This window comes from Pelophylax lessonae, assembly GCF_965119305.1.
Source record: "Pelophylax lessonae genome assembly, chromosome: 3".
Lineage (NCBI taxonomy): Eukaryota > Metazoa > Chordata > Amphibia > Anura > Ranidae > Pelophylax > Pelophylax lessonae.
This window is the reverse complement of record NC_138770.1, coordinates 328,799,164-328,812,281: the sequence shown is the minus strand read 5'-3', so window position 1 is coordinate 328,812,281 and position 13,118 is coordinate 328,799,164. Positions and strand designations below refer to the sequence as shown.

The window sequence follows — 13,118 nt, the reverse complement described above, 5'->3', positions numbered from 1 at the left end:
GAGGGAGCGCAACTTGTCAGGCTGACAAGTCGTCTGACAAGTCGCGCTAGTGTGGATCGACTCTAAATGACCAGGCAATTTTTTGCAATTTGGCACTGCATTAGTTTAACTAAAAATTGCGCAGTCGTGCGACAATGTACCCAAATAAATTTGATGTCCTTTTTTTCCCATAAATAGAGCTTTCTTTTGGTGGCATTTGATCACCTGTGCGGTTTTTATTTTTTGCGCTATAAACAAAAAAAGAGCAACAATTCTGAAAAAAAAACAATATTTTTTACTTTCTGCTATATATACAGTGGCTACGGAAAGTATTCAGACCCCCTTAAATTTTTCACTCTTTGTTATATTGCAGCCATTTGCTAAAATCATTTAGGTTCATTCTTCTTCCTCATGAATGTACACATAGCACCCCATACTGACAGAAAAACACAGAATTGTTGACATTGTTGCAGATTTATTAAAAAAGAAAAACTGAAATATCACATGGTCCTAAGTATTCAGACCCTTTGATGTGACACTCATATATTTAACTCAGGTGCTTTCCATTTCTTCTGATCATCCTTGAGATGGTTCTACACCTTCATTTGAGTCCAGCTGTGTTTGATTATACTGATTGGACTTGATTAGGAAAGCCACACACCTGTCTATATAAGACCTTCCAGATCACAATGCATGTCAGAGCAAATGAGAATCATGAGGTCAAAGGAACTGCCTGAAGAGCTCAGAGACAGAATTGTGGCAAGGCACAGATCTGGCCAAGGTTACAAAAAGATTTCTGCTGCACTTAAGGTTCCTAAGAGCACAGTGGCCTCCATAATCCTCAAATGGAAGACGTTTGGGACGACCAGAACCCTTCCTAGAGCTGGCCGTCCGTCCAAACTGAGCTATCGGGGGAGAAGAGCCTTGGTGAGAGAGGTAAAGAAGAACCCAAAGATCACTGTGGTTGAGCTCCAGAGATGCAGTCAGGAGATGGGAGAAAGTTGTAGAAAGTCAACCATCACTGCAGCCCTCCACCAGTCGGGGCTTTATGGCAGAGTGGCCGACGGAAGCCTCTCCTCAGTGTAAGACACATGAAAGCCCGCATGGAGTTTGCTAAAAAACACCTGAAGGACTCCAAGATGGTGAGAAATAAGATTCTCTGGTCTGATGAGACCAAAATAGAACTTTTTGGCCTTAATTCTAAGCGGTATGTGTGGAGAAAACCAGGCACTGCTCATCACCTGTCCAATACAGTCCCAACAGTGAAGCATGGTGGTGGCAGCATCATGCTGTGGGGGTGTTTTTCAGCTGCAGGGACAGGACGACTGGTTGCAATCGAGGGAAAGATGAATGCGGCCAAGAACAGGGATATCCTGGACAAAAACCTTCTCCAGAGTGCTCTGGACCTCAGACTGGGCCGAAGGTTTACCTTCCAACAAGACAATGACCCTAAGCACACAGCTAAAATAACGAAGGAGTGGCTTCACAACAACTCTGTGACTGTTCTTGAATGGCCCAGCCAGAGCCCTGACTTAAACCCAATTGAGCATCTCTGGAGAGACCTAAAAATGGTTGTCCACCAACGTTTACCATCCAACCTGACAGAACTGGAGAGGATCTGCAAGGAGGAATGGCAGAGGTTCCCCAAATCCAGGTGTGAAAGACTTGTTGCATCTTTCCCAAAAAGACTCCTGGCTGGATTAGATCAAAAGGGGGCTTCTACTAAATACTGAGCAAAGGGTCTGAATACTTAGGACCATGTGATATTTCAGTTTTTCTTTTTTAATAAATCTGCAACAATGTCAACAACTCTGTGTTTTTCTGTCAGTATGGGGTGCTATGTGTACATTCATGAGGAAGAAGAATATACCTAAATGATTTTAGCAAATGGCTGCAATATAACAAAGAGTGAAAAATTTAAGGGGGTCTGAATACTTTCCGTACCCACTGTAACATTCCCAATAAAACAAAATGTAAAAATCAATTTTTTTCATCATTTTAGGCCAATTTCTGCTACATATTTTTGGTAAAAAAAAAATCCCAATAAGTGTATATTGATTAGTTTGTGCAAAAGTTATCACATCTACACACTAGGGGAAAGCTTTATGTCATTTTTATTTATTTATGTATTTATTTATTTTACTAGTAATAGCGGTGATCAGTGATTTTTAGCAGGACTGCGACATTGCGATGGACAGATCGGACACCTAACTGACATTTTTTACACTTTTGGGGGGACCAGTGACATTACTACAATAATCATTGCTAAAAATATGCACTGCTACTGTACTAATGACACTGGCAGGAAAGGGGTTAAAACCAGCGGTAATCAAATGATTAAATGTGTCCCTTTCTAACTGATGGGCTTTCTGCATGAACACAGAGACCAAAATAAGAGGAACAAAGGATTCCTGTGTTCATAACTAACAGAACATGCGGTCTGCCGTGTATACAGCGACAGACCGCCGTTCTGTCTCCACGAGGAGCAATCGCGGGTGCCCGGCAGCAATCGCAGCCCCTTTACCTGCTGATCAGCTTCCCCTGTGGGGAATGGGCACACTCGCACCCCTGCTAGTGGTCCCGCGAAGCGACGTACGGTTACGTCGTTTCGCGGACCAGAGCCGACCTGCTGCAGTAAAACTGCGGCGGCCGCTGGTTAAGTGGTTAAAGTGACTTTGTTGTGAGGGGAGTACAGTGGCTCATGTTCCTTGGCCCCTGGCCTACTTTTGAGTTACAGACCCAGATCAAGCATGCTGTAAATGAGTATCAGAAACGTTTTAGAATTCCTAACCTCTAAAATGGTTCTGGGTCAGTGACTGAGAAAGCCTAGAAGCCATAGCTTCAGCACGACAGCCAGGGAACTAGCACTTTCAAAAGAAGAGTTTATTAAAGGCAGCCTCCCCAATTCTCACAAGACAGGATCCCTTTCAAAGTTGTTTCATTTGTATAGTTATTTATATTGGCAGGCATATAGCTTGAATCTATAAAGAGCATGTCATTGTTTCTTTATGCTTTCAGAATTGATATGTATGTTGGGGGCACTACTGATCTTATAGAGATCATCATCCCACACCAATTTTTATCACCTGAAGACAAACAGAAGCACATGAAGGTTATTGTGCAAAAGGCTAAAGAAAGATACTTCCCAGTTTATGAAAAGGTAATTTATTTTATCATGAGCTTCTTCTGCCAGCATTTCATAGGGCACTTCTGCAATAATATCGATTTTGCCAAAAGGGATACAGACAACAAGAAAATCTAACAAAGGTTGCAAAACAACCCCACTTTATTTTAAACAATAAAAAGTAAGGGGAGAAATATACTCCTGTGAGATTTTTTTCGCCATCTGTGTCCCATTGCAGAGATTTACCTTCACTTCCTATCCCATAGCCAAACAGGAAGTGAAATGAAATCACTGCAAATTTGGGGAATTCCTTGAGGACCCCCAGGTCACAAGAACTAAGATCCCCTTTGGAAGATTCCTCCTCAATTACTTTTCTGGGGACAACCCAAAATTTGGGATTCTCTTTTACTTTCACTTTCAATGATAATGGTAAACAGGACAAAGAGAGAGGGTGATTCTCCCTAATGGAGGGTACAGACAATACAATACAAACTGACAGGGGTTCTAATCTCTCTCCAACTCTATCCAAAACTTTTATTGTATATTACTGTGAAATCAATCCTTAAATAAACACGTTTCTAAGTGTCGGTTCACACTGATCCGACTCAAAGTCGCCCCGACTTCGGGCGACTAATGAAGTCGCCCGTGCAGCGCGACTTTGGCGCGGCTTGCAACGACTTCACATAATGGAAGTCAATGCAAGTCGCTCCGACTTTGCAAAAAAAAGGTGCAGGAACCTTTTTCTAAGTCGGAGCGACTTGAGTCACTCTGATTAGAACGGTTCCATGGCACAGCATGGAGCGCTACTTGTCAGGCGACCAAGTCGCCTGACAAGTCGGATCAGTGTGAACCGGCACTTAGAGAGCAAACAGGTTTTATTTGGGAAATTACATTGATTCAAAACCGAATGGTAAAAACAAACAAAATGTTGAAGTACTTTTGAACATTCATCAGGGCTTTAAATGTTCTGAGAATTTTCGTATAAATGTTCATAGGAAAATGTACTAGTATATGGCCAGTTTAGGACAACATGACGATTGAATCTATCTCTACATTTACTGCAGATCTTAAAAGAACACGGTGGGAAATTTCTGGTTGGAAATCAGCTGAGTTGGGCAGATGTACAGCTGCTGGAGGCCATCCTAATGGTAGAAGAAAAATGTGCCAACATCCTATCTGACTTTCCACGACTGAAGGTATTGCAGTGATTAGAACTTGTAAAATATACTGCTTATGTGGAGATTTTTCTTTTGTCATAATAGCTTTATAGACAAGATTTTCATGTAACTTGTAGAATTATATGTCATTTATTAATATTACATTTTACATGAACATGAGCATCTACATAAGCCCTATGTTTGTCTCACCTATCCTTACATTCTAGTCTTAAGTCGGTGGTTGAAGAAGGGAAGATGAATTAGAACTAGATAATCCATCAATAAAATTATTAAGTCATTATATCCCTTCAGTCCCACATCTAATCAATGTTGAAATCTTAAGTATATGTAGTGAACAGAAGTTTGGACAGCTGGTCTCTGGGAAAGGTCATCTTATTAAATCATATTAAATCATGAACTGAGCTGGTATCCATTTGGAGTACTGTGTGGAGGACCGTGTTGGCAGACCTACCTGAAGCAGCATTGTCTGGTTGGAACTGTCCAGATCCTGCTGTCTTAAAGCGGAGTTCCACCCTGGATTTTTTTTTTTTTTTTTAATACCCCCGGGACAGTCAGGGCTAGTACATTCCACAATGGCTAGCCTCTGATCTGTCCCGGGTTGCACTTACCTGTTAGGACAAATACTTACCTTGAAAACGTCTTGTCCAGCGCTGCCATCTCAGATGTGGGCAGCTTGAAGCCAGCGAGATCCCCTTCGGCGTCTTCTTCCGCCTTCTTTGGTCCCACGATGCTCTGCGCCGGCCCCGACGTCACTTCCGGGTCGCGCGCGTCATCCCTTTACAGCTTCTGGGCAAGCTGTTTAGAAGGGGATGACGCGCGCGACCCGGAACTGACGTTGGGGCCGGTGCAGGCGCAATGATTCCTGGGAGCTATGACGTTCAGCTCCCAGGAATCATTGCAGAGCCAGGAAGTGACGACGGGCCGCGGCCGAGGAAGGAGGAAGAAGGAAGTAAGGTAAGTATTTTTTCTTCGCTACGAGGTAAGTAAAAAAAAAAAAAATATGCGATTATCCATTTCTTTTTCAGGTGACCCGGAGCGAGAAGATGGAGGTAAGGATTAAATTAGGGTGGAACTCCACTTTAACTGCATAACATTTCCAAAATTGCCCCTTCCCAACCAACTACTCCATTAAGTTACAAATCTACTAGTTTATCTCTCATCTAAACTACTTCAGCTCCCTCCTCATAGGCCTACCTCTACACATCTCCTCTTCAGTCTATAAGGAATTCCACCCCTCGCTCTCTGCCAATCTCCCCTTTGGCTTCTGTCACATTGCAAATAAAATTCTAAATATTAACTCTATAAAAAGCCATCCACTACTCTGCCCCTAGCTACATTACAAACTTTATCTCAAAATATCACTCAAGCAGTTCTCATAGCTCCTCCCAAAACCTACTGCTGTCTTCTTCTCTTGTCATCTCCTCTCATGCTCAACTCCAGGATTTCTTCAAAGCCTCTCCCATCCTCAGGAACTCTCAACCCCAGTCTGAATGGCTCGTCTCCTACTCTCTTTGACATTATGGCTCATCTACACTGCAGTGGGCAGTTTCCTTAATGCATTTACATGCGCTTGTAATACATTTGCAGTGCATTTGTGTCGCATTTTCAGTGCTTTTTTGCATTTATATGTGTTCGCAATATGTTCCAGTATGTTTAAAAAAAGTACAGCATTTTTTTTACATGTAAACGTTCATGAAAGTACCACAGTTCAACTGAATCTGGTGTAAATGAGCCCTTAGGTGATCGCTGAAATCTCTTCTCTTCAGGGAAACCTATCCCACCTCTACTATATAACTGCATTTTACTTTCTTGAACAACTTATCCCTCCCAGAATGAATACCTTTTTTAACTGTACTGTCTCCCTTTATTATGTTACAGTGATGTGCAAACTGTTGGTACCTTTAAAGCTTGCACAGGCAAGCATGTTGATGCATACCCTGGAATGGAGAAAAATGAATACAGTGCCTTGAAAAATTATTCATACCCCTTGAAATTTTCCACATTTTGTCATGTTACAACCAAAAAAGGTCAGGGATAAAGTTGTGGAGATGTTTAAAGCAGGGTTAGGTTATAAAAAAATATCCTAAGCTCTGAACATCTCACAGAGCACTGTTCAATCCATCATCTGAAAATGGAAAGAGTATGGCACAACTGCAAATCTACCAAGACATGGCCGTCCACCTAAACTGACAGGCCGGGCAATGAGAGCATTAATCAGAGAAGCAGCCAAGAGGCCCATGGTAACTCTGGAGGAGCCTCTGGAGAAATCCATAGGTCAGGTGGGTGAATCTGCCCACAGGACAACTATTGGTTGTGCACTCCACCAATCTGGCCTTTATGGAAGAGTGGCAAGAAGAAAGCCATTGTTGAAAGAAAGCCATAAGAAGTCCCATTTGCAGTTTGCAAGAAGCCATGTGGGGGACACAGCAAACATGTGGAAGAAGGTTCCCTACTCAGATGAGACCAAAATTTAACTTTTTGGCCTAAAAGCAAAATGCTATGTGTGGTGAAAAACGAACACTGCACATCGCCCTCAACACACCATCTCCACCGTGAAACATGGTGGTGGCATCATCATGTTTTGGGGATGCCTTTCTTCAGCAGGGACAGGGAAGCTGGTCAGAGTTGATGGGAAGATGGATGGAGCCAAATACAGGGCAATCCTAGAAGAAAACCTGTTAAAGTCTGAAAAATAATTGAGACTGGGGCGGAGGTTCACCTTCCAGCAGCACAACTACTCTAAACATACAGCCAGAGCTACAATGGAATGGTTTTGATCAAAGCATATTCATGTTATAATGGCCCAGTCAAAGTCCAGACCTAAATCCAATGGAGAATCTGTGGCAAGACTTGAAAATTGCTGTTCACAGACACCCTCCATCCAATCTGACAGAACTTGAGCTATTTTGCAAAGAAGAATGGGCAAAAATTTCACTCTCTAGATGTGCAAAGCTGGTAGAGACATACCCAAAAAAGACTTGCAGCTGTAATTGCAGCGAAAGGCGGTTCTACAAAGAATTGACTCAGAAGGGGCTGAATACAAATGCACTCCACACTTTTCACATATTTATTTATAAAAAATAAATACATTTGAAAACCATTTATCATTTTCCCTCCACTTCACAATTATGTGCCACTTTGTGTTCTATCACATAAAATCCCAATAAAATAAATTTATGCTTTTGGTTGTAAGATGACAAAATGTGGAAAATTTCAAGGAGTATGAATACCATTTCAAGGCACTGTATACACAGGGGAGTATTTAAGGAAGGAGGACGCAGCAGCGTATCCATGACGCAGCAGGAATCCATGACGCAGCAGCTTGTGCTGACAGTTGCTGGGCACACAAAGGACTTAATAAACAGGCAAAAAATTTGGGGGAGCATACCCATGTATTTCTAAAGCTGCTGCAGCTATGAACCAAAATACATGTATATTTAAAAAAGAATAGCGCGCAAATGCAAAAGAAATTGCTACCAAATCTGAAGACAATCCATAAATAAAAATGGGGGTTTGGTCCCACCATATGGCCATATCGTGCTCAAGCCCACTACTGCGTCAAAGTACCCCATTATCAGTGGGTCCTACACTATCCATGAAAAAGAGATGAATCCAGCCTTTCTAACCCTTGGAGATAATACTCCTTGCTGGGAAAGATGTGCGAATGCACTACAGGGGACTCTTCCTATATCCACTTGATGGTGGACACTGATTGAGTACAGGTGTGTGTGGGGGGGGTGGGGAGGGTTGCTCAACCTCGATAGTCTGGTCAGACCGAATACATAATAAACAGGCAAAAAATTTGGGGGAGCATACCCATGTATTTCTAAAGCTGCTGCAGCTATGAACCAAAAGACATGTATATTTAAAAAAGAATAGCGCGCAAATGCAAAAGAAATTGCTACCAAATCTGAAGACAATCCATAAATAAAAATGGGGGTTTGGTCCCACCATATGGCCATATCGTGCTCAAGCCCACTACTGCGTCAAAGTACCCCATTATCAGTGGGTCCTACACTATCCATGAAAAAGAGATGAATCCAGCCTTTCTAACCCTTGGAGATAATACTCCTTGCTGGGAAAGATGTGCGAATGCACTACAGGGGACTCTTCCTATATCCACCATCAAGTGGATATAGGAGGAGTCCCCTGTAGTGCATTTGCACATCTTTCCCAGCAAGGAGTATTATCTCCAAGGGTTAGAAAGGCTGGATTCATCTCTTTTTCATGGATAGTGTAGGACCCACTGATAATGGGGTACTTTGACGCAGTAGTGGGCTTGAGCACGATATGGCCATATGGTGGGACCAAACCCCCATTTTTATTTATGGACTCTCTTCAGATTTGGTAGTAATTTCTTTTGCATTTGCGCGCTATTCTTTTTTAATATACATGTCTTTTGGTTCATAGCTGCAGCAGCTTTGGAAATATATGGGTATGCTCCCCCAAATTTTTTGCCTGTTTATTATGTATTCGGTCTGACCAGACTATCGAGGTTGAGCAGCCCTCCCCACCCCCCACACACACCTGTACTCAATCAGTGTCCACCATCAAGTGGATATAGGAGGAGTCCCCTGTAGTGCATTTGCACATCTTTCCCAGCAAGGAGTATTATCTCCAAGGGTTAGAAAGGCTGGATTCATCTCTTTTTCATGGATAGTGTAGGACCCACTGATAATGGGGTACTTTGACGCAGTAGTGGGCTTGAGCACGATATGGCCATATGGTGGGACCAAACCCCCATTTTTATTTATGGACTCTCTTTAGATTTGGTAGTAATTTCTTTTGCATTTGCGCGCTATTCTTTTTTAATATACATGTCTTTTGGTTCATAGCTGCAGCAGCTTTGGAAATACATGGGTATGCTCCCCCAAATTTTTTGCCTGTTTATTATGTATTCGGTCTGACCAGACTATCGAGGTTGAGCAGCCCTCCCCACCCCCCACACACACCTGTACTCAATCAGTGTCCACCATCAAGTGGATATAGGAGGAGTCCCCTGTAGTGCATTTGCACATCTTTACCAGCAAGGAGTATTATCTCCAAGGGTTAGAAAGGCTGGATTCATCTCTTTTTCATGGATAGTGTAGGACCCACTGATAATGGGGTACTTTGACGCAGTAGTGGGCTTGAGCACGATATGGCCATATGGTGGGACCAAACCCCATTTTTATTTATGGACTCTCTTCAGATTTGGTAGTAATTTCTTTTGCATTTGCGCGCTATTCTTTTTTAATATACATGTCTTTTGGTTCATAGCTGCAGCAGCTTTGGAAATATATGGGTATGCTCCCCCAAATTTTTTGCCGGTTTATTATGTATTTGGTCTGACCAGACTATCGAGGTTGAGCAGCCCTCCCCACCCCCCACACACACCTGTACTCAATCAGTGTCCACCATCAAGTGGATATAGGAGGAGTCCCCTGTAGTGCATTTGCACATCTTTCCCAGCAAGGAGTATTATCTCCAAGGGTTAGAAAGGCTGGATTCATCTCTTTTTCATGGATAGTGTAGGACCCACTGATAATGGGGTACTTTGACGCAGTAGTGGGCTTGAGCACGATATGGCCATATGGTGGGACCAAACCCCCATTTTTATTTATGGACTCTCTTCAGATTTGGTAGTAATTTCTTTTGCATTTGCGCGCTATTCTTTTTTAATATACATGTCTTTTGGTTCATAGCTGCAGCAGCTTTGGAAATATATGGGTATGCTCCCCCAAATTTTTTGCCTGTTTATTATGTATTCGGTCTGACCAGACTATCGAGGTTGAGCAACCCTCCCCACCCCCCACACACACCTGTACTCAATCAGTGTCCACCATCAAGTGGATATAGGAGGAGTCCCCTGTAGTGCATTTGCACATCTTTCCCAGCAAGGAGTATTATCTCCAAGGGTTAGAAAGGCTGGATTCATCTCTTTTTCATGGATAGTGTAGGACCCACTGATAATGGGGTACTTTGACGCAGTAGTGGGCTTGAGCACGATATGGCCATATGGTGGGACCAAACCCCCATTTTTATTTATGGACTCTCTTCAGATTTGGTAGTAATTTCTTTTGCATTTGCGCGCTATTCTTTTTTAATATACATGTCTTTTGGTTCATAGCTGCAGCAGCTTTGGAAATATATGGGTATGCTCCCCCAAATTTTTTGCCTGTTTATTATGTATTCGGTCTGACCAGACTATCGAGGTTGAGCAGCCCTCCCCACCCCCCACACACACCTGTACTCAATCAGTGTCCACCATCAAGTGGATATAGGAGGAGTCCCCTGTAGTGCATTTGCACATCTTTCCCAGCAAGGAGTATTATCTCCAAGGGTTAGAAAGGCTGGATTCATCTCTTTTTCATGGATAGTGTAGGACCCACTGATAATGGGGTACTTTGACGCAGTAGTGGGCTTGAGCACGATATGGCCATATGGTGGGACCAAACCCCCATTTTTATTTATGGACTCTCTTCAGATTTGGTAGTAATTTCTTTTGCATTTGCGCGCTATTCTTTTTTAATACACACAAAGGACTTGCTTTGCATCTTTTGCAGGGTGGATGGGGTCCCAAAGCTGGGACTGCCAGACCTATTCATTTTGTTTTTAGTTTAATTTATGGGGGCGCTGCTCCTGCTGGCTGTGAGATACGGGCAGTGGCATTTCAAAGTGATGGAGGCTCTCTTAGCTTCTCCAGTCACATGACCACGCTGATTAAGGACTTCCCCTAACTTTGAACTGCCTGGTCTAGTGAGTGTGTATTATGGAGGGGAGAGAGCTGTACTGGAGGGCATCTGTACTAGTGGAAATTTGGGGATCTGTACTGGAGGGAGTTCGGCCTAAGGAAGGGAGGTAATAGTTTGTTGTACTCTGCCTACTGACCTGTGCATTATGATCACCTGACCCCAATCCTCTGTGCATTACATCCCCTGAACTCTGTGAGTTGCATACCCTGACCTTAGCACTCTATGCATTGTGCACTCCTGACCCCTGAGCCCTGTGCATATGTACTCCCGGGCTGCTGTATATTTATTACTCCTGAGCACTGCACTCTTTACACTGGGCTGTATATAACGTGCTCCTGACCACTGCACTCTATATATTGTACAACAGTTGCTGATTGCTAAGTAGTCACTGACTTTGTTAATAAAGTTCTTGTGCAAGGTAGGATTTCTGTAGCAAAGCATATAGTATATAATGGATGAGTTTTATTTTGTATAAATGAATAGTAACAGTACAGTACTACTGGAGGAGGAGTGGAATGAATCATTAGAGACACTGCACAGAGTAAATGGGGTTCTGTGACATCTGGGGTGGATTTATTGTTCGGACAGCACAGTTGGATTATAATGATTTATGTTGACACATAGGATTGAATTTTCTTTGGAATACACCATTGGACTGTTTTGATGTTTTTGCAAAACAATTTTTATTTATGATGTATTGTATTTAAATGGGAATAGCGCTGCACTGTTATAGTTTACTATTCGTTTTTAATATGTGAAACACATATTAGTGTTAGCTGGCTACTGGTGTTTGTGTATAGAGATTTTATACACAAGTAGCAGCACAGGGCCCTGTGAACACTGTACAACCTGCTTGTGTAGCCACTAATGCATGCAAAACAGACCTGGTTAGTGGGTCCTTTAGTCATAATGGCAAACAAAAAAGATCTGCTATGATACATGAGACAGTGAGCTTACACAAAAGTCTGACAAGGTTATAGAAATACTGCCATTTATTGTACATTGTACAGAAACATCCATATACTTCTTCAACAAGGGACAGTGCCAGAGACTGTGCCATACGAGATTGTGCTGTACACAGACATGGCCAATCACTGTGCCATACAGAAACGCTGCCTAAGACTGTGCCATACGAGTTTGTGCTGTACACAGACATGGCCAATAACTGTGCCATACAGAGACACTGCCACAGACTGTGCCATACAGAGAAGTGGCCATAGATTGTGCCATTCAAAGACATGGCCAGAGAATGACTTACAGGGACATTGTGCCATATGGGGACAATACCAGAGAGTATCATACAGAGACATTACCAGAGACTGACATACTGGAACACTTGCAGAGACTGTGCCATACAGAGAAGTGGACAAAGATTGTGCCATTCAGACATATGACCAGAGATTGACATACAGGGACATTGTTCCATAAGGGGACACTACCAAAGACATACAGAGACATTTCCAGATACTTATTTACTGGGACACTGCCAGAGACTGTGTCACACAGAGACATAGACAGAGTCTGTGACATACAGCTACACTGCCAGATTTTGCGCCATACAGAGACACTGCCAAAGGTTGTATCAAACCGAGACACTGCAAAAGGTTGTTTCAAACAGAGACACTGCCAAAGAGTGTGGACAGTGCCAAGGACTGTGTCACATAGGGGCACTGCTAGAGACTGAGCCATAAAGGGACACTGCCAGATGCTTCGCCATATAGGGACACACAATACAGAGACACTAAAAGGAGAGGAATCCTGTACTGATTCTCCCAATATTATAAATAAAATAATGTGATAACCAATACCACTTAATTGAATAAAACAACAGTGGATTTTTGTGTAAAATATTAAAAACGAATTTGAAAGCAGCTACCCAGTGAAGTCTGAATAGACTCCACTGGGTAATCAAAAAGGTAAATGCAAAACGGTGACTAGGTGCGCTTCTCAATTAACAATCAATCATCATCATGAAATGTGTGCTGCATAGCCATTACATGAATAATTAAGAAGAAAGCAAAACAACTTGGAAAATGTAAACTTAATCACAGCTAAAAAGTCTTTATGGTTCTCCCAGTGAAAAAGAAGAAGTGAAAACACGGC

General features: G+C 42.6%; 1 protein-coding gene across 1 annotated transcript in view; it reads left to right on the top strand.

Moving 5' to 3' along the window:
• Nucleotides 1-13,118, top strand: part of LOC309550930 (glutathione S-transferase 3-like) — a 58,627-nt gene that overhangs the window by 34,415 nt on the left and 11,094 nt on the right. The window contains exons 5-6 of the mRNA XM_082251330.1: nucleotides 2,998-3,139; nucleotides 4,168-4,299. Of these exons, the coding sequence (XP_082107456.1) occupies nucleotides 2,998-3,139; nucleotides 4,168-4,299 (274 nt within the window). The remainder of the gene's footprint in view (nucleotides 1-2,997; nucleotides 3,140-4,167; nucleotides 4,300-13,118) is intronic.